This window comes from Heliangelus exortis, chromosome 7, assembly GCF_036169615.1.
Source record: "Heliangelus exortis chromosome 7, bHelExo1.hap1, whole genome shotgun sequence".
Lineage (NCBI taxonomy): Eukaryota > Metazoa > Chordata > Aves > Apodiformes > Trochilidae > Heliangelus > Heliangelus exortis.
The window spans coordinates 13087562-13110744 of NC_092428.1; the positions used below are offsets into that span (position 1 = coordinate 13087562).

At 38.3% G+C, this 23183-nt stretch overlaps 1 protein-coding gene across 3 annotated transcripts in view; it reads right to left on the reverse strand.

The window, feature by feature from the left end:
• PCDH15 (protocadherin related 15) overlaps positions 1-23183 on the reverse strand; it is a 344988-nt gene that overhangs the window by 73765 nt on the left and 248040 nt on the right. For all 3 annotated transcript variants that reach the window (XM_071748909.1, XM_071748908.1, XM_071748907.1), the window contains 3 exons: positions 17885-18001; positions 11142-11282; positions 8826-8938 (listed from right to left, as the gene is read on the reverse strand). In XM_071748909.1, coding sequence (XP_071605010.1) covers positions 8826-8938; positions 11142-11282; positions 17885-18001 — 371 coding nt within the window. The remainder of the gene's footprint in view (positions 1-8825; positions 8939-11141; positions 11283-17884; positions 18002-23183) is intronic.

The following is a 23183-nucleotide window of genomic DNA, read 5'->3' on the forward strand; positions in this document are numbered from 1 at the left end:
CAGCAAGGAGTTACTCCACTCTTTCTTTCCTGTTGTTCCAACACTCACTCCTCAGACAATATGATGAGTAACATTTTGAGGTTTTTTTTTCCTCAAGGAAATCATAACTACTTCTGAATGAACAGTCTATATGAATATATTTAAAACAGCAATCTGAACAATTTCAACAGAAAGAAATGAGACTCTAAACGACATACGAGGATATGTTGAGATGAGCTTCTAAAAAGAAGCAGACTTCAAAGAGTTTTTTTCCTCCACCCAGACCCAAAATTCTCTGACTCCTCCTTTACTAAGGATTGTAACTTCTCTTGCTCTTCCCCAGTTCTTACTCTCAGCTTAATCCAATTATGGCACAATATTAACAGCTTTAGAGCTCATCCTCCATCTTATACCACCTGTAATAAGATGCCAACAGCAAATCATACTCAAGGCTCAGAGGGCTAAGACACACTCTTCATTCCCTTCTGGTAATAACCTCCACTGCACACTTCCATGTGCTTTTTTTGTGGAGGGACCAGTCTCTAGAATTAAAGTGTTGTATCTCAACATGGTGAGGTACCAGTTTGTTCTAAGCAGCCCCAGGCCTTCCACAGTACAAATAAGGGGAGAAAATACTGTTCCACATGGAGCAACACTTGATCATGTAGTAAGGACTGTACTTAAAACCCTGACCTCCCAAGTTTTTTTGCAGAAAATGATGACAGGAAGTTCACTTATACTCAAACACACATGCACAGAGCACATCTCTCTGGCTCCCACTTCTGCCTCAAGCGTACCATCAGTAGTAGAACAAAATTCATTACTGTTACCTGATTTATTAAGCTGCAGAATTCATGCTATAAAATGCTCTTAAATGTTCATTTTACAAACGCAGAAGTTAGTCTTAGAGGCAGGGGAAAAAAAAAAAGTTGTCAAACCTGAAAACATTTTAAGCATAAGGTCAGAGATGAAGGCCAGCAAGGAAAATAAAGATCCTTTTTATGATGCATTATATCTTATTATGTTGGTTTCTTTTTCTTCCGAAAGCATATAATTTGAACAAAGAATCTAACAGCTGTGTATACTCAAACCCCACATTTCATCTGAAGCACACTTCAGTATATTCTTTTAATGGAAATGGCCTTGTAACCTAATCTCTGGCATTGCTGAATTTAATGAATTTGCAAATCAATATCAGTTAGCAAGTGGCTTTTACATTTGCTATGACAGGCTGGAGAGGGAGTGGATAGAAAACTGCTACAGTAATTGTATTGATTTCATTTCTCTGATTTAACTACGGGGATCAGATTCAACAGGACCAATACATCAGCTGAATTAAAACATACAGCTGGGGGCTTAGGACCATTTTGCTGACTTGTAAGGAAGCGAATGGGCAAAAAAACAAAGGTATTCAGCTGTGAATATACTGTTCTTTATCGTGTATTACAAGCTCTAATAAACCTTCTTAGTGGATAAATTAATTATTTCCCAGTTTTTTAATTACTGAGATGTACATCAGTGCTTTTCCTTTATTCCCCCCCTCCCCCCCTTTTTTTTTTTTTTTTTTTTTTTTTTTTTTTAATAGGCAGTAGACATACCATTTTTTGAGCCATCTTTTAAAAACAGGCAAGCACATATATCACACAAATATTTTATGCAATAATAAAGGCTGGTTCTTACTGAGAGAAGACATAACTAGCAAAGCAGTGCAGTCCATCCCCAGACACCAAATGAAGGCTTAGAAAACTGACAGCATAGTGACAGGGAATGGAGGTGCTGTGACTTCAAGAAATGGTTAGGAATCAGAGCATCTGAAGGCATTTTTGACTGTTAATGCTTGCAACACTTTATTAAGCCTCTGAGTACAACTGCCAGCACAGTCGTTATCTTGCCAGCCCCAGACTCTGACCATACCTGACAGCATATTTCTGCCACTGTCACCAGTGTGGGATGGGCACAACACTGCCTCACAGTCCAGTCCTGACTGAGTTGAAATATTTTGAAGGAAACAGGTACTTCCTGAGCTTCTAAACAAAACACATTCTCTATATGATTTCTGATATTCCTTCCCTAATACTTACATGCACAGGTAGCCCAAACATACAGCATCTGAATGTAAACCAGATGCAAATTTTTGTTCCAGTGAACTCTGTCATGAGGCATAATGCATTTGTCTGATCCCATTAATCTTTCTAAATTTAAGCTAAGGAGAGTAAGACATGAAAATTTCTGTCTGTATTACTACGGATGCAAAAAAGAAAAAAAAAATTGTGACACATTGCCATACCTGAATCAGTAAGACAGATAGATATTGATAAGATCAACTCCAAGGATAGGATGCTGGGTTTTACTTTTGTAATATATGTTGCAAAACCAAAAGAGTTTAATGCCATGTTTGTGCATTATTTCTGTTCCATATTCCTATTCCCAGAGTGACACAATTCTCCTTTTCATTACTCTGCACCACGATGGTGAAAGCTCTCATCCTCAAAGCTCTGGCGAAGCACAGCAAGGCAGATACCATGCAAGGGCCTGGTCCTTGTGTGCTTACCTCTGCTTACACTGCATTCATAAAATGTAAATTCCATTATGGGAAATGGGGGACAAGCACTGGTAAGACTTGGATATCCTGGACAAAGACATTACTTAAATGGATGCTCTGTATCCACCTTAATTAAAAAAAAAAGCGCTTCTGAAGTACAAACTTAAAACTTTGTGCACTTCTGTTACACGAAATGGGAAAGTACCCAACTGCCCTAATTGAGCACTACTTAAAATGGCAGTGAACTCCAAGAGGAAGGGGAAAAGAAAACATAAGTAAACTGTGTCTTAAAGAAATTCATCTCATGAGCAGCCTGATGAAAAACCAACTGCACCTAAGGCAGAAGTTTAAATATTCACGTGGCACATGGCTTCATTTAGGAAGCATCTTGATTCCTACATAATGCCATCTAACTTATAGGAAGCAAATTCTAAAATTACTTCCCAAAGCAGCATGTCAAAAGACAAATAAGTAACTCAACAAGAAAATAGCTTCAAAAACCTCACTGATACCGAAAAATGTTCTCTTGCCTTCCAAAACCCATGGTTTGGGTGTTTTCCTTCCTGTCCCGTTCTCTGTTTAGACAAAGGATATTCTCAGCTGCTGTATTAATTTCTGAGGAGAGCTTACCATTCATGATTATTTAAGACATGTAGAGATTAACCTTTTTTCTCTCCTGGAATAACTGATTTCTTATTCTTATAAGAATAAGAATAATACTTATTCTTTTTCTCTCACACACTGTAAAGAAAGATGAGTTAATTACTAGGGTACTCATGATAAGAAAAGCCTGGTCACTTCCATGAGGCCTCAGATGTTTACAATATTATGGATGCTGCTGTGAGCCAAATGGCAGCTTTTTGAAAGAGTCACCAAATTACAGAGATTTCAAACATGAAATGCTACTCACAATGCCTCTGTGCAGGATTCCACATTTTCAGTGAGAGTAAGTGTCTGATAGAGCAGCAGTAAACCAGAGAACTGGGAAAAGTCTTTTGGAATAACATCACAATTGAATCCTTATATGCCTCAGTGAGTTTGTTTTGTGAAATCCTATGAAATGTAGCTACAGGCTTGGATGATATCTGCTATAGTGTTGATAGATTTAATTAACTGTAAAACATTACACTGTATCTTCAACTGAGTGAGAGGTCCACATGTAACACATTTTCACAGTAAAGTGTTATTGCTAGGAGAGAAATAAAATGCCACACTACATTTACATTAAGTAATATCCTCAAATTTGCAACCACACTTTTTTCCTTATAAATTGGAATCAAACTTCAGATTACCATACAAGTGGACTAGGGATCTATAATGCAATGCTAACAGAAGCTAAAGGTTTCCTGTATTTTCCTTTTTTTGCTATAAAATGGCTGAACACCTGTTTAATGTGCCCATAGGCAATAATTAGGAACCAATGATGCTGCTTTCAGTTAACATTCCATTTCCTGCTACTGCAGCACATTGCTGTTAGCAACGACCTTCTAGTTGCAGAGAATGTGGTATTTATTAATTAACAAAACAAGAAAAATATCCAAAGTCCCTTTGAACTTTTACTTTTTTAAAGTGGGGAAAAAACCTATGAAAAAATTCATAAAAAAACCCAAGCTTGCTAAAAAAAGGTCTTTATATTAGTCTGAGGTTTGTTGCACATCTGGTTTTCACTGTTCTGTAGTGCTACTAATCATGATCCATTTATTAAGAAATGAAAGGGCTGCCATTTCCTCTTTGGGAAGAGTGGAAACTTCTGAATCAATTACTTGCTCTGGAGTTCAATCAAGAGGTGATGTGGGTGGAGCCATCAAGACAAGAAATAACAGCTTGGAGAAGAAGCATGTAAAACAGCTGATTTCATTTTCCTAAGCAAGCGATTTATTGGCAGAGACATGGCTGTTCTGCCAGCACTAAGCAGAATAAGATCAAAATGTGCATGAAAAAACTTAATAAACCGTGTGAACTGTCTCAGATTCTTTTGGGTAGCGATGCAGAAAGTCTCAGATGACAGCAGCTCCTTTTTCACCACATTCAGCTTCCCAGGCCCTTGCTGCTCTCTAGGCTGGAGATGAGCAGCTCAGGCCCTGTCCTTACAATGCAGACAACTGCCTGGAAGTGTCACATTTGGTGCCTGTGCACCCTCTGCTGTCAGTGCTTTGGAGACCCAGCAAAATCCAACTGACTGCAAACCAGCCCTATGGAGATGAGATGAGAAGAGCATCAGCACCAGTATCCTCTTCTAGCTGCAAAAGGTCAAGAGGGCTCAGAGGTGGAGCAGCCATCTACACTTAAAGGTCTGCATGGTATAGGCCTTGGATTCTTTTTGATTTTTTTCTATTCACACTGTGTTTTTGTGGAACCAGACAAGACCTATTTTGGGAAACACTTTATTTAGCAGACACTGTGGCTGTCAGCTCTTTCAAAGTCACTTGGAATATCCATGACAAGGACACACAAGGATCTAAGTAGAGAAGTCTCCACATTGCTAAAGCAATTAAACTCTCTGGCTTAAGATGGAAGATCCAGTCTAGGAGCACTGAGACAGCCTGAAGTGCCATCTAAGTGTGGTGAAGGCAGTGAGACTCACACAAGGATGCACCAGAGAGAGATCTGTGGGAGGTGCAGTAAATATTGGTGTTCCCAGAGGGTCGTGTGCAAGGAGCACCAGGCATGGATCATCTGGCTCTTATTAACCAAGGTCCCTTCCAACCCTAACCATTCTATGATTCTAACTACAGTAATGACCTGTAAGTCTCTGGGGTGGCATCTTCACAAGCTGCTGGGGCAGATCATGGAGACGTGTTGGCTGATGGCTTCTAACAGGGTGTGTGTGTGGAGGAGGAATGCCCACCCAGGATGCTGTCCCAGGGTGCTGAGATGCCTGGCTTTGGCTTGCCAGTTCCCACCAGAGGAGCTGACTGGTTGCAGCAGATATCCTTCTGATGTATTTTAGTGGGCATCTGTCTCAGTCATTAGGAAAGAACTATATTTTCTTACTTGCCATAAAGTAATTGCTCCATCTTCTATTTTATGATTCTCAGAACTCTTAGCTTCTCTCTGCTGCTTTATATGTACAGCACAGTGACATTTAAAAGTCTTCAGTTTAATTTACAATCCAAACAAAGAAGTTGGGGGAAAAGGAGACTTATTAATTTGCTCCAAATTATGGAACAATACAGAGGAAGAACCAGTTAATAGAATGCAAATCTTTGACTCTCATCTACTTGACTGCTGCCTCCTGCAGAAGACATTTAGAGACATGGATAATGAGCAGCCAAAGCCTCCCTTAGCACAAACAGGACTCCAAGCAGCTATCCTAACAGGCTGGTGTGCTTCTGACAGAGCAGAGATGCCAGACCAACAGCTCAAGGCAAAGTTGTACTTCTACCTCCCTACCCTTCTAATACAGTTATGCCTTTTTGATCACACCATCTGGTTCCCTCTGTCATTTCTTGCATTTGTTTTCATTTGTAATACATGCTTGAACTGTGCAGGCAGCTTTATTTGGTAAAACTGCTTAACTGTGACCTTCTTCTAAATACACTGAAATGAAGTTTGTAAAACAGCTAGGAAAAGAGTGCTGGAATCATCCATGTTATAATAACTATGCAAGAAAAGATCAATACTAATCCACTCTCAAGATACTAATTCTCAATCCTACTGAAATTTTAGTATTCAAATTGAGCAGTTTCATCATTTTGCAAGCAGCATTAATCTGTGCTGACATTTACTCTAAAGATATAACATGTCAAATGAAAAAATAAGGTTATATGAAACCTACCACTTTGCATCACTGTCAAGACACCAAACACAAAATGCAGTTCGCAGAGTGTGGCAGTCCTTAGGAATCAAAACTAGTCCTCCAAAGTGTTTGAGAGAGTCTCAGATTTAAATAAAAAAATTTTGGAGTTGTTTTCATTTAATTACTGACATTGAAAAAAAATGCTCCCAAAAGATTAAGAGTTTTTTACATTAGCACACATCAAAGAACTTAACAAGAATGGAGAAGCACAGTTTCTTTGGAAAGAGAAACCAGACTATTCACCTAATCTTGATGAGTTCTACAGAAGGTAACATGGGTTATTCAATTGTCATCTATAGGTATTAGGGGATAGGAAACACTTTTTTTTATTTTAAGCTGTCTTTGTTGCAGTTAAATAGAGTTCCTGCTTTCTGCGCTAGAACTGAAGCTTAAGGAAGGCTTAGGAAATTGGGACCTGAGTTCATTTTTCAGAAGGCAATGTAACCTCTGCCCATGCTCCTGGACCTTAAAAAGTCTCTTCTTGCATTCACACAAACAAAATTGCTGCATTGGTAGATGTGAGCACTTCAAGATCATTCTTCTACACCACAGGGGTTGCACTGTGCTCCCAGTACTCTTGAGGCTGGGCTGGGTTTGAGTGGCCCAGCACTCTGGCTGCACTGTAGCCTCTTCCAAAACACATTGCCCAGGATCACATTTATCACCAGATAAGATTCAAGGACAGGTTCCTTAAAGGCAAAGTTACAAATGAAAAAGGACACAAAGTGTGTTACTAAATATGTTAACAACAGTCAAGTCTTTTTCACTGCTCCAGCCCCCTGGCTTTCTCCTCAGGGTAAATTAGATTTTGTAATTTACCAAAATGGGAACATCTTGGAAAGGTCTCATAAGTATCATACTTTCATGTCTTTCTGTTGAACATAGCTATGTTTTGGGTTTCTTTTGTTGTTGGTTTTTTTTGTTTTCCTTTCTTCATAGCTACACAAATGGGACATGTTCAATTTTTTTCTTGAAAACAGTAACGCAGAAGTTTAAGTCCATTACAGAAATGCTTTACATATTATTCAGAAATTGCATGGATTCATGTGACAGCTGAAGTCAGAAAAACAAATTTTATTTGTTTTTTTTATTTTAAAGGTCTTCCTTTTGCTACATCACCTAAAGTACACTTCATATATTTGAAGATATCTAATAAAATTCAGGCAGTAGCAGGAATAATGTCTCTCTAGAAAATTTCTTCAGCAAAGGGTTATAATTTACACTATGATTAAATGCAAATTTTATAATTTTGTACTGTTTTTTCAGATTTAATATTTAGTTTCAATGTAAACAGACAACAAGTTGCGTATTTTGCCATTTTTCATTTTCTTTAGGTATTCCTTCAAAATGCTAATTACTAATCCTGAGGAAAACAAGAATGCACTTCATGTTTTTTTCTATAAGTCTCTTAAAATAGCTGAGCAAGTCCTCTCATGAAGGTCTACTGAAGGCAACAATGTTCCACCCAATTTCTGATTTCCTGCAGTACTTATTTTTGAAAATATATGCACAAATCCCATTATATTCCGATACTGATTATGTTGCTACATTTGAAACAAGAGCATGTTTTGCAGCAAGGCTGTAACTTCTTGCTATCAAGAGATTATGTGCATTGATCCTATAACTTCCCATTACTATGCTGTCAGAAACCTGTTATGAACACACTCTCTAAAATAATACTTAACAAACTAACCACCCTGTGCACCCTTTGTTTTTTTACTTGATTTTGAGAAAATGGAGTTGGTTTTATTAAACTGTCAGAGGGTGAACGTTATCAAATCATGACTCTGTAGTAACAATAACTATCATCTGCACTTCAATGTCAAAGAAGTCCAGCCTGGCTTCTCTCATGTCCCACATGAATGGTCTACAGGATCGAAACACACTCAGACTGAAATAAACTTAACCTAGAGCCCCAGTGATCCCAGCTACAGTTTCAATGCACAACAATTTTTCTTTATCCACATAACTGACATTTTCGACAGCTTCTGACAGAGTAATTTCTAACAAACCTTTCCTCAATGTTGGAGACAACCTGTTAAAACAGTAAAATTGCACTACTATCTGACATGACTAGGAATTGGCCAGCTGCCAAATAACTACTGGCTAGGAGAAAGATGCAACTCTCAAGTATTTTGTTACCCTCAGTTTGTCAAATGGGAGTGCTGTGAAAAAGTCCTGCATGTAACTTCGCACAGTTGGGCTTTTGGTGGACCAGAGCAGCATCCAGTTCTGTTTCCACCAGTAAATATGGTATAGGCTCTCAGTACACAAGGCTTTTGGTGCTTTGGTTCAAATCTTAATTTTGTGTCTTATTTCCCTTCCATGAGCCAAAGTCAACAGCAGGAGACACAAAAGCAGAGGAAGCACTTCCACTCTGACAACAGACTATTTTTGTAGCCCATGTATCATCTCAGAGTAGCATTCAAACAGGAGCTTATTTCAGCTTAAACAATAACAGTTGTAATGTGAGTGAATGAATGAATGAATGAATGAATGCTTTACCTGTATTCATCCTGTGTAAAGCGTGGAATTACTGAAGGTTGCAGTACAGCAATTTCTACAGTAGCACTGTCAAACTTCACAGGTTCCCCATCATCATAGGCAATGACCACTAGCTAGAAACAATAAAGAAAATGACTCTCTTAGTATAGGCAAGAACACTTTTTATGCTGACTTGCAACAAAACTTCTTGTATTTTCATAGTCCGAGAAGTCAGATGAGATTTTCTTTCACTGCAAATCCTACCTTGTGTAAGAACAATACTTATAAGGAAAAAGGTGATAGTGATCCACAAGTTGAACCATCTACTAGAGAATTTACAGAAACACAGTAAACTGGAACAAAAATACATCAGTCTTTTACAAATATCTCTACAAAACACACTGCCAGCTTGAAATACATTTTTCAGGGTATTCTCTTCAAATCTAACTTTACTCAGAACTCCTGAAATCAGTATCAACTTCTTTATTGGTATATAGTTCAGCTAAACACTTATGTATTTTTAATTGAGAAACCATGGGTAGCTCCTAAAAAACAAAAAGTGTTAGGTAACAATTCTGTGTTGCTGACATTATTATCTAAAACTGAGATCTGATACCAAAAAAAAAAAAAAGAAAATTAAAATTACTTCCTGCCCTTCCCTCCCCCTGCCCCAAATTTTCTTAAATTTTCTTGTCTGTATGTTAAAACATGGAAAAGACTGACAATTGTAACATTTAAAAAAATATTTCTCCAAAGGGGGCCTGGTATAACTCTTTCTCTTAGATGCTCTTCATTCATGTCTACTTGTTTACTTAATCTGTGTTTGCTGGGACAAAAAGATTCCCCTATTTTCAGCTTTCATCTAAAGGAAGATATCTACTAGCAGGAAGATGACAGACCAGCTCACTGAAGATGGAGTAATGGACAGTTTCCCAGTTTGCTCTCTCTCTAAATGTGCCCTTTTTTCAGGGGGTCACAAAAATGAGCAGGTCAGAACCTCATTCTAACAATGCATTTTCAACTTATTTTCTGTGGGTCCAAGTTACCCTCAGGTCAGTGAAGAGACAGCTTAAAACAAAAATTGCATTTTTTTCCCATCAATATAATAGGGAACTCACCAGTGCAAGACACCATAATTGCAGAAAATACGAGTATGTTAAAAATTGAATGGGAAAATTCACAGAAGATTCAGTGACCGATACAAGCCAAATGGTCTTGGATCCAGTGATTTCTGGAGTCTTTTAGAGGTGCTTATTTCCTAAGTTTCCATATTTTCTGAAAAGTAGTGATCAGATAAACTTACCACTGATCTGCCCTAAGATAAATCTGTCTTCATATAGAAATGTAGCCCCATGTCCACATGCATGATATGTATCATAGCTTCAGCAAACAGCCACACAGAACAGTTACAAAGAAGTAAAAATAAAAAGTGAAGCAATAGAAAAGTTACACTCCAGTGATGTTAACCAAGAGATAATTTTCTTCCTCTTGGAGTTTTCTCTGTTAGTTAAAAACTGAAAAGGACTCAAATTAGCGCTGTTCCTAAAGCACTAAGTTCCTAAAACACTGAGCCGATTTCAATGCTAATCAAGCTCAAAGTACTGCTTGATGGGACAAAACAGTGAGGCAGACAGCTTTGTTCCTTATATTGAACAATTATGCAAATAAGCCTCTCTATAATCCTCATCTCAAAATAAATCACTGAAAGAAGACATAAATCACATCTCAATGACCATACAGAAGGCTCACAATTTCCAAGCAGAGAAATTAAACACAACCCCCCACATAATATAGATAGATTTTTTTTTTTTTGCTTACTGACAGACTTCAATTTTAATTTTTAACTATCCCCCTCACTCGCGGATTTAACATGGAGATCTGTCCCGATGACTTTGATTAAAAACATAACATATTCCACACTAAGTACACAAGAGTAATTTTAATTTAAGTCTCCTTAAAGGCAAAGTTTTTACGCTGTAGCACTTGTGAACAGGCAGTCCCAAACTATGCAGTAACATTATTTACAATGTATCTTACTATTCTTACAAAGTTCTCACAGTTGGGACACTGACAGACCTGTTGAAAACAAAGAGATAGCAAGGTAACTTTCAAAAAGTGAGGTTTCCTTCTTCTGACCTCTTTACAGTAGCAATCACAGTCATTTAAGATGTTTCTGAAATAAAAAATGTATGAAACATGTGAGGAAGAAACAAACAAAATTAGAATGTCACATCCTTCTATAAAATATCAATCAACAAAGAGAAACATGAAGGTAAAAGGAATGTCATCAAATGCAGGCAACAATTACTGACAATAAAAAGCTACCTGAATTCATACCTTAAACACTGTACTTGGCTGCTCATTTAGGTTTACTCGGGTTACTACACGTCCTGAGTCTTCCTCCACGTCAAAGATGCTGGCACTGTAAGGAAACTTCTTCACATCCACCTTGTATCGGACTCGACTTGCTGGTGTGTCCTGTCAGGCAATACAAAGCAACCTGCATATTGTTGTATTTTTACACATCTTATTAAGTAAGTAGAAAATTAAAACACAACATTGGCAGTCTTCCCTCAAAATACTCTACAGCGACATCTGAGAGGTTCAGCAAGAAAAATGACCAGAGATTTGGAAAGAAGAGAGCTGAAAACCCACCTATCTAAACACAGACAAGAACAGTGGTCTGCTTTCTAACTACAGGAATTTTTTAATAATAGAAGATGGGCATGGCTTAAAGTTGGTGAATATAGCTTTCAAAAATGTTTTAACATAATATACAAACAACTTTGAAGTTCAAGAAACTGCTAAATGCTCCAGAAACTCCAACACTTATTCAGCTTGTTACAGTGTCTTGTAGCTGAAGACAGGAGGATGTGTGTTATATTCTTTTCTGAAGAGTCGTAACTCAGTTCTGCACATAGTATCGTCCAGATTATTTGAAATTCATACACTTCTCTTTTAGAGGAAGCTACATGAAAATGGCACCAGGCTGTCCAGGCAAACTCGCCATGCAAACTTTTTACATATAAACCAAACAGCAGCACCAGAGGGTTTTATTTTTCAGCAAAGGTGAGTGATGAAGATCTAAAAAATTTCAAAATCCTCCTTCCCAAAAAGGAAAACCCCTGAGTTTTTATGACCTGCAGCACTTCCAAACATAATCTACACATTTTTTTCTGTCTGAGCTGTGCATATCTAGCAGTTTTGGCACAACTACCTAAACTTCACATCCATGCTGTCCTTACTGAGGAGGTGAGCCTGCCCCACTCCGTAGGGCTGAGGTGGTCACAAGCCGTTGTGCAAAGTGACTGAGTGCCTGTGGCCCTCCCCATCTTAAACTGCCTCTCACCAGGGGGCTGAGGATCACCAGTGCCTCTTACTACTGGGTATCAGAGCTGGCTCAAAGCACCACATGAGAAAAGAAACTGAAGAATACATTTTTCATAACAGTAGTAACAGAAAATGCAGTTTTGCAAACATATTTCACATAGTCCTGTACTGAAGCCTCCCACTGTTCAAACGCTGCTTCAATGACTAGAAGCACAGGCAGCCCACACATGTATCACAAATTCTCTGCATGCATATGGACCCAAAAATAAGTTGAATGCAGAATCAGAAGCAGCATTGCTAGAGATTAATTTTTTTAGATTGGTAAACTCAGCATTTTCCAATAGAAGGATATGTATTAACCTGATTTAATTGTTTTAACGCTAACTATCTAAACAAATAACATTTATTGTGAAGAATGAAGTTTCTTAAAGCATCCACTATGTTTCACTGATCCCACTCCAGCAGTGACTCTCCAGAGACCTTGAGAAGACCTGGAGCAATACCATGCCTGTAAGCAACAACCTAAGAGGCAGCTGCTCCCACATCAGAGAGATGGTTGGGGCCTGGCAGCTTGCACTGACCTGTGTGACCTGCCATGTCCCAGAAAGCTAAATAGGTGACAGTGCTTGCCCCTGGGATTTCCAGAGTCCCATCAATCCCTGGTCACACACCAGCTTCTCCAGTAGCAGCATGATGGTTCCTGACACCTGTATAACTTAAAAATAGCAGACACTTCTGGCAGGAATCACCCAACCTCTTTTTGGATGAGTTGAATGGCACCATCATCTGGTTAATTAAATTAACCATATTAAATTTGAACAGGTTACGTCCATTCTCAGCCAGTGCCCCTTCCCTAATATTGACAGTAAACCACTGTTTTCAGAGCTTAAAAGGTGATGAAGCAGCAAGTTACTAATGCAGTGAAGCCCATATGAATATAAACATGCAGTCACAGCTGTAAAAAAACCAGGGGCACCAAAGAAGGGGTTTAAAGCAAAGAAGTATGTTTTTTTGCACACTGCTGTCTAAATAAATGTATTTCAGCAGAGCAAAGTCTGTATTATCTGGATATGTAGACACTTGTGACCTTTCCACACCCCTCTCTTCTACCAGGGCTGGAATTGCTTCAACTCCTGCTTCCCCCTCAGTGGCACAGGGGACAAGGACTGGGGGTTCAGGGTCAGTTCCCCACACATTGCCTCTGCTGCTCCTTTCTCCTCAGGGGAAGGACTCCTAACAGCTTTCCCCCCACTCCAATATGGATCCCTCTCCTGGGAAAGAGTCCTTCACAAACCCCTCCAACATGAGTCCCTCCCACAGGTGCAGTCTCTCAGGAACTGCTCCAGCCTGGGCTGCACACAGAGTCATGGCTGCTTCAGGAACAGTCACCAACTCTGGCACGGGGTCCTCCATGGCTGCAGCTCCACATCTGCCCCTCTCTGTGATCCTGCACAGGCTGCAGCTCCGTGTCTGCCCACCTGTGACAGTTCAGGGGCTACAAATCAACATCTGTCCCACCATGGTTCCTCAGCGACTGCTCCACTGTGCTCCTCCATGGGTTGCAGAGGGAGAGCTGCCATCTCACCACAGGCTGCAGGGAAATCTCTGCTCAGGGATCTTCTCCCCATTCTTCACTGACCTTTGTGTTTTTCTCTGGAATTGCTCTCACATCCTCCTCTTCTCTGCCCTGCAGGTCTTCTTTTATTTCTTTGCAGTTTTCTTTTCCCTTTCTTGGATATGTTCCTCCAGAGGCACAACCAGCTGCCTGTATCTGCTCAGCCTTAGGCAGAGGCAAGGTCAGAACTGGAACCAGGGGAACTTCCCCAGCAGCTTCTCAAAGCAGCCACCCCTGTGGCCCCTCCACTTCCAAAACAGCACTGCACTAACCCAAAACAGATAGGCCTCACATTTGCTTCTAAGACTAAAAGCTATCATCATCATTAAGCCTGCACACAAAAAGTAATTTGTTACTAAATAAATAAAAATCTCATCAGGTTATTTTTCCTAATGTGACTATCAAGTATGCTTTTTTCTTATTTCTAAAAATAACAAAACAGGGACTTATTTTTTATTTACTATATTTTGGCACCAATGTAATTAAAAAAAATCTCCAGAGAAATTTCCTAGATTTTTTTTACTATTTAGAAACAACTTATTACCTCAAATATTAATCATCTTTTCCTCTCTTCTAAATCGATTAAATCAACATAGCATTCCTACGCTGACAACAAAACTCAAATACAGAAGATAATATTCTCAAACAAACCATAGATCAGGACTGAAGAAAATAGATTTTGCTTTCATTTGTAGTCTACCTATGAAGACCCCATTTTTGGAGATCAGAATAGAGAATGATCTGAAATTAGAAAACACCTGAGGGTGTTAGAGATAAAATGTGAAACTGGTAAGGAGTTTAATAAATTATCTCTACCTGTAGATTTGAATGTAATTCTGAATTAGTTGCATCATGGAGAGTTCACTAAGAGAAATTTTGTGAAATTCTATGGAAAAAAAGGAAAGTGATGCTAAAATCAAAATTTACATGGTGACATGTGTTCTTTGTAACATGCTCAAAGTAGCCTATAAAAACAGTTGAATAATTCTGGTGGGTCCTATACCAGCTATGGATTGTAAATGGTGCACCCATGTATATTCACCCTAAAATAATTTACATAAACTCTAAAATCTGAAGTATTTTCTTCCTTAGTATGCAACTCAAGAAGTGGGCCTGAAATTCTGAATTATTAAGTCTGGAAATTCTAAATTATTAACTGTAACAAGCAGAACACAAACAGAACATAAATTTTTAAAGCCATGAGATAAAATTACTTTAAAAACTCTTTGAATTAGCAGTATGCTTCCCAAGTACTCATCTCAAGCAGACACTGTGAAATCCAGCAGCGATAATTAAAGATCAAGTCCTGGACTGCCTGAAAATGCTTTCATCTCTAGTTAAATACTTATGAAATCTCTAATTAAATACCTGTTAGCATCTTACATTTAGTCTGTGCATGCAAAAGAATTAGGACAATTACTCTTGATTTGACAAAGGGGCTCCATTGAACAAAAACCTTACAAGATGTTACGAGACTGGATAAACCACTAACTTGAATCTTCGGGAGTTCTCAAAGCTGGCTGCTCATTAGAAGTGTTCTGCATCTGTTTCTATTGACATTTCAAATGAACAAAATCAGAATATGCAAGGCACCTGCCCACAGAAGAAATATTCCAGTTTTCATAGAGATAAGCATACAAAAAAGGCATACACAAGAAAAGCAAGCACCTCAAGTTATATAAATTCTAAGAATATTCATCTTCTGATAAACAAAACAAACAAAGCACCAATCAAATAGCTCGTGTTACTATCCTTCAAAATATCTGTAGTTTGTTTCCTCCATTATGTCAGTGTTATCTGACACATCATATGCAGGGATTATAAAACTGGATTATATATAAGAATGGGCAAATACATTATCAAGACCAAAATATCTTACTGTAGGGCAAAAGATACTAGGAAACAGAAGGTCCACAAAAAACACATTGGAAAGCAGCCATGATTAATTACTGGCTTTCTCTCCTCAATAACCCATTCATGCTGATAGTTCCATGGAGCTGAAACTAATCTTCTTGCCTAGTTTCACAGATCCTTACCATCCTTTTCTGCAGTGTTTTCTCAAAGGTCAGTATGATAAACCTTCTATACGCAAATACAGAGACACATCTATAGGACTATGAAGAATTAACTTACTGCTCTTAATTTCTACTGTGGTAATCGAAAACCTGGATTTCTAACAGTGATACACAACCAGTTTTCCCCATTCTCCACTGGTAGATCACTCTGAATTGACTCCACTTGTGATATGGGCAGAGCGTTTCAGAGTGTTACAATGCTACTAGAGACATATTCCCTTGCTTAATGGTTCAAGTCCAGAAAAGGACCAGGTGATGTGGATAAAAGTCTGGTTAACTTTGCATGCCTCCAATCTTCACAGCTGCTGCAGCTTGCTGTCTATAGAGCAAAGAGGTTTCCACACCTGCAGATACGGCTCAAGGTTGTCAGAATTCTGTCCAGCCTCTTCCCTGGCAGTTTTTTTCATATGGAAAAAGAGCTAAGGGTTTGAGTCCTTCAGTCAGTGGAGGGATGGCAGCACAGCCCTCTTAACCTCCCATGGAAATGCTGTAGGTTAATATAAAAAGATGCAGAGAGAAGAGCACACACTACCAGTGCACCATCTTTCCCCTGCTGCATGCTGAGAGCTATGAGTGCACCCAAATTTGTCTTTGAAATAGAGTCCAGGTGCCCACTGTGAAGAGAATGGTCCTAGGCTATGCATTGTAAAAGCACCTCTAAAGCAAGACAGTAGAAATTCCCACTTGCCTCAGCTGATCAGTTCTAACACATGCATGCCCTGACTATTTTGCTTTTGATTAAGTAGATTTTGATTAACATGTTGGCTGGTTGGGACCCTCTTATAATGTGCCTGCATTCTTTGGAAGGAGCTTAACATCCACCTCAGGCTCCATCCTCCAAGCAAAGCACTCAACACCGGGCACCAATGTCTCTTACAGACCCTCTAAAATTACCCAGATCTAGCCATTAAGGCACACATCTCCATTTCTTTGTTTCCTGCACAAATAATGTCTGTGTTGTGCTGCCACATTCCTTAAATACTCTGTAGCACTATCAGTTGATAACAACTGTTCTTCATCACCTATTTGATGATACTTCTCTTCCATATATCTTAAACAAACAACAGTCCAGATCTTCAGCGATTATAAACTATCTACCTCCAAGTTCAGTAACACCCCACTGCCATGTATCAGTTGGAGAGAATTTAATTAACTTTATGCCTCAGGAATTTTACAAGGAGGTAGTACAACATCCTTACAGAAACACTGATTTAGCCATTTCTCTCCTGGGGGGGTAACATAAATTACTATGTAGCATATTTAGCTCAGCTGCAGTTTAGCTGCAGTGCCGTACGTTTTTAAAATGCGTGGCACATTTTCCCTGAACTCTTCTCCCTGAGGATTCTCCTTAATATGCCAAATACTAACAATTAAAAATTAAACCTGACTGCAGATTATCTTTGTTTTCATTGTCCTCTGCATATCATCTGGTTACCAATGTTCATCAACCTCTGATTACAAAAATCTACATTACCCTTTAGAATAGCTAAGAAGTAAAAAATTTATGCCCAGTTCTGTCAATTCAGTGTTTCATCAAGCAAGAGTGATAAAGTGGTAAAAATAAACTATCCCCAAAACAGGTGCACTTGGCCTAAATACTGTGCATCCATCAGGGCTGGCTGATGAGCTATATACCTCCATGTGACCCTGTGATGTCTCAGAGTGGAAATGCACAATGACAGTGAAATCAAGAAAGTGACAATCTTACACAGTTGTGTTTTGTTTCCTCTTTAAGCTGCAGAACTGTACCAAAGGCAGGCACAGCTTCCCTTCCTGCCTATTCCTCTTATTCATCTACACTATGAAGTCAGATAAAGAGCTTTCAAAAAATCTTCAAGACAGAAAGGAGCTGTATCATTGATTTTCCAGCTTCAGAAACAATAACTGTAAACACAGTCTCTGTCCAGAACAACAAAGGACAGTCTGACAAAAAATGTATGAGTTACTTCTCTGTGAAACTCATAATAACCACCTTTGTTGTTGAGAGAGTTAGGTCACTTATGAGGGTTAAAGATATTTCCCCTTTGGGCACAGAGCATTAATAGAACCTTTTTGCTTACCGGAGGATCTTGATCCTCAGCTGAAACGGTGGTGATAATGGTGCCCTTGACTGCATTAGGAGCAACCATTCCTCTGTAGAGACTTTTGCTAAATACTGGAGAGTAATCATTCATATCCTGCAAAACATAATTGAGAGTTTAGTTCTGTAGTTCAAACAAAATTATTAATGCATTCACAACCATTTTTTTCAAACTCTACCCCATCAGTCCTTCCTCACTAGAAAGCCTGTTTTTGCCATTCAGCCTGTCTTGGCTCTCAATTCCATTACCACAGCATAAAAAACGCACAAGGGGAAGGTGCCAAAGTTTATCATGTGCAACAGATCAAGAGAACAAAATTCTGCAGAAGAACACAGTCTCATAAGCAAGCAAAGCAGAGATTTCCACGACATCTGCTTCACAAGCAGTGGGCCACAATGTGGCTCTGCTAATTTTCTAAAATTCATGAGCTGATGTTGCTTTACAGTGTTTGTTAGTTCTAATATGCAATAAACAAACAGAAAATGTAACTTCAGGTTAACATCAATACCTCATGAAAGTTTAAGGTGGTGATCTTCAGGCTGAGGTGTCTGTTGTCAAAAAGAAGCCTCAAAGGCTTGTGTTAAGCCCAGTTTCACTGAAGCAGAAGTGCATATGTGCACATACATATATTTCTACACCTATATATGTGTACACAGCTATATATGGATATGCACAGTCACAGGTGTGTGAAAGATCCTGTCCTGGATGGATTGTGCAAGCTGGCAGCAAGGTGGATGCAGCAGTTGGATGCACGTGGCTCTCAGTGACACGGTGCCCCATGCATCAGGAGCTGCAAACATACAGAAACTCAGCCAGCACTACTGGTTATTAAAAACCATTCATTCTGACTCTTGTCAGTTGTCAGAAATTTTTTTTTTGTGAAAATTCTCTCACAGAGCTTCAGAAATTTTATCTGTATGTTCCTTTACAAAAAACTGAACATACATGTCTAAATCATAGTATTTATTCTAGTAATAAAACTGTTCTGTAGTTCTTCTTATACAGAGCCACCACCTAACTTGAACTCTGCGGAGAACAGTTTTATTAATTTTTGCATACTTGTATTTCCATAGTTTTGTGCGTGACATAGATTAAAACCTTCTGGGGTTTTTGCAGAACAAGTAAGAAGCAAGAGTAACTTTACTGATCCACAAATGAAGAGATGATTTTTTTTCCCCTTAAAGCAGAATGTGTGCCTAAGCTCTGTAAATGCAATATGCTGATACTGGCTAGCACACTGTATTACACAATCATTTAAAACATTCACCCATACCTCACCAGAGGAAACGAAAGTATAATAAACATCTCTATTTAAAACAAACAAACAAATAAAAAAAATGGATCATCAAAAAGTGACTACCAGGCAATTCAAACTAGGAGAGCATAGAAATGAAAACATTTTGGAAAAACATTCAAATTCAAATAGATAAGCATTCTTGCATGGAATTACATACATTGAAGCTTATAATTTCAATTTCTCTACCTGTTTGCAAGAAAATAATTTACCTCATCCAAGAATGAAATACTGATGACTATTTACATAAACCATCTTGTTTCTCACAACTCTTCAGAGTGACATTGTGCTTGTAAAATAAACTATCTTTTGCTCCATTTTGCTCCCAGAAACTCCACTCCAGACTACACAGCTGTGGCAAAGGAACCAACATCACATGGCAATCTCACACTGTAAAACTCAAATCACAGCCATTCTAACTTAAAAAAAAGAAAAAAGATGTGGAATGACTTCATTTGAAGCAGACAGCAGACACAAAGTAGCTATGAAAACAGAAATCCTAGGCATGGAATATCAAAAACAGTCCCCATTAGGATAGGGGAAATGTCATACAACACTACATGCATAGGTCCTACAACTGACTGAATCAGTGTGTTTGGGACTGTTTTGGTTCATAGACCCCAAAAGCCTTACAGTGGGAGACACCGCCTTTTAAAAACCTCATGCACACAGAGAAGACACCTTCTGTCCTCTATGGAATCTCCACCAGGGTTAATGACCCAATATTACACCTATAACTCTCTTCTGCAGCTTTTGCTTCCCACAATCTGGTTGCTTAGAATCACCTCCAGGAAGCAGGTGAATTTTCCCATCCAGCTTTTTATCTCTATTTTTCATTTATTCTGAATCCATCTCTCTGCAAATCCACAGCCCTATCTGGTGGGGTTCTCTGGTGCAGTAGCAAGAGATACAACTCTGCTCTTTTCTCACTGGTGGGCATAGGGAGAATCACCATGTTATGTTTTTTTAACTTTTGAATACCTTTATGTGACCTTAGCACCTGAAAATCTGTGACTTAAGGTACTGAAAAGCATAATCCTGTTTAAAAAGGATAAACTGCAGCCTCTGCTATAGAAAATTACTAAGTTACTATACTTAATGCACCTGTTTTTCATGATACATGGATCACTACAAAATGCACAAAAATAGAAAACAAAGCATTAAATAGGACACAGAAAGCCTTCTCTTCCTTATCTTTCCTCTAAAACAAGCTCTATGCATGACTGTGCCTCATAAAGCTTAGCTGGGCTGACAGAACAGGCACCTAATGTTTCAGTCATAACTAGACAAAACAGCTCCACGTGTTTTTCTTCCTGGCTCAGTCCTAAAGCATCCAGTTATTTTTTATAGAAAAGTTCAAGCTGAAATGTTTCCACTTTTGACAAAATAAAAGTTGCCCATACGAATCACCACAGGTCTCCCCATCACACAGCTGCAGTGAGTGCACTTCAGAGCACTACAGGTGGTCAGGCCTCGTGTACTCCTAACAAACACCCATCATGAATGAGCACCCTTATACTGCTCTTTAACAAAACAGTTTTAAGCCCAAGCAAGCAAAGGCTTTCATTTTGATGTAACTAGGGCTTTGCAGGAGGTTCATGAGGCTCTCTTGAGCTGCAAAGGAAATGCCAGGTGGGGCATTTCTGCTTTTCCCTAGCAGAAACCTCTCCAGCACACCAATCACTCATGTTCAACGTGGATGAGATCTTTGCTACCACTGTCACATTCAAGCCACAGCACCTCTTAAATGCCAACATTCCTTACTATCCATTCCTCTGGGCCATGCTATCTGGTAACATCCATCTAGTGGCCTCTATTCTAAACTCAACTAAACCAAAATTTTTGCAAATCCTCACATGATTCTATGGAGTTTCCAAAGCCTTTCAATATGATTCTAATCAACCTTATTCAGAACAGTACAAATGTACAAATTTAATATTAAATTGCAAATTTCATTAATTTTCATATTATAGGGATCTTAAAACATACAATGGTCTAAAAATAATTTAAAGCTCTTCTAAAATGAGGTTGCTGTATTTGGAATCACAGACTCAGCACTGAAAAAACTGTAAATTTGAGCCAAGACTTCAGAAAACTGTTCTCACACAGCTGAGTTTATTTTTTTCTGAAAGACAACCAAAAAACTAAAAATCCCTTTATTAGAAGATTATTTTTTCTTTTCCTCTTCCCTTAAATGTCTACCATACCATAAAAAAAACTACAGCAAAATACAACCACTGAGCTTTACTTGAGCTAAGAGTTGATTGATCTATACATCTATATTATATATACATAATATATTCATGCATGCATGTAAACTGTACCTATTCTTTCACTAAACACTCATGCAAGCTGAGAAGGTACATTATTCTCCAGGCCTTAAGAACTACTATGAGTCCCCTGAAGGACTACCATAGGCATTTAGTATACTATCTAAGATAGTATACTATCCAAGTATATATACTTGGACAAGACAATAACCAAGATCTTAAGATTTCAAGCAAGCTCTCATCCTTCAGCTAAAAGACTGGTACTATTAATTTAAATGAGTGATTTGTTATAAATTACACAAACAATTCTGTAGCATGGCTCACAGGAACACGATATTACACATCAAGGTATGCCTAGCCTTTCAAATTGATTGCAAAGGGATTAGAAATGAGTAACTGTAAAATGCCTTAAAATCATACAGGAAAATAATTATTTTTAAAATATTTTCAATTTATTTCCTTTATAATTTGTGCTTTCATTTCATCAGCCAGTTTTTGTAGTGTATATGAAGAGGGTGAGTACAGAACAATTTATACTTCCAAAGGTGTATGATAGAAGTAATGGGAAAAAAAAATCTACTTATCACTTATCTCACTGATTCTCAGCTTTAAAATTGTTTCTTTTACAAATGTAATAACAAGTTAATTTTATAATCAATAATCATATATGCAATGAAAACCTACCATGATTATTTCCACTTCAAATTACATCTGCAAAAGAATGCCTTCAAAGTTTTGACTGGTGAAAAATGCAGCTTTTGGGGAGGGAGGTGAAGTTGATGAGTTACACTCCTAACAGGGAATAATACAGCAATACCTAATTTCACCAAATACTGGAGTGTCAGCAACTGGAAACTCCTTCCCATTCTTTAGGTAACCTCTTAGATGTGTGCCCAGATGTGTGCTGTGTGAGAGAAGGTCCTTCTGCAACATTTTATTCCACTGTCTCACATGCTGAGTTCCTGCATTCTTTGTCTAACACACTTTTATTTTGCTTTACTTCTGGCTGCAACTGGTTTGAGAGGGTGATTCATCCACAGACATCTCCTTGTTTTTATCTGGAAATTTATTGTACAATCTTTAACTCAGTCTACTGTAGACTGATTCCATCGTAGGAATTGTATGAAATACTTGGTTTTCCATCTTGTAATATGACATTGTAATGAAATCTAGAAAAAAAAGATCTGTTTTTATTTATTCTTGTTGCTCTATCACTTTGAATCATCAGCCAGTAATAATGGCTTCATTATACTACGTACTCTACTTGAAACGTAAGAAGAAAACCAACCCCAGAACACAGGAGAAGAAAAAGCAATTACAACAAACAAGGAGACAAAGTAATACAAAACAGTGGTGAAAATAATAGTAAGAGGAGGTCACAGCATAAAATATGCAACTACTTTGCAGGGCCCGTGATACAGGAATTCTTATAATATGTATTGAGGAACACATTACTCATCTAACATCAATATAAACTGGCAAAACATGAGTCCTGTTTCTGTTAAGAAGCTCTCTCACCATAGCAATTGCTTCCAAATGCTAAATCCTAATAATAAGCACAACATTTGAACAGTAATGATTTAACTTCTTCCAGTATTGTAAAACATTTATACTGTGAGGTGATGCTTGTGGGTACTGCAGTGTGTACTACAGGCACTCTTTACAAACTCAGCCCTTTCAGACACCGAGGGAATACAAATCTCTGCTCTTCTCA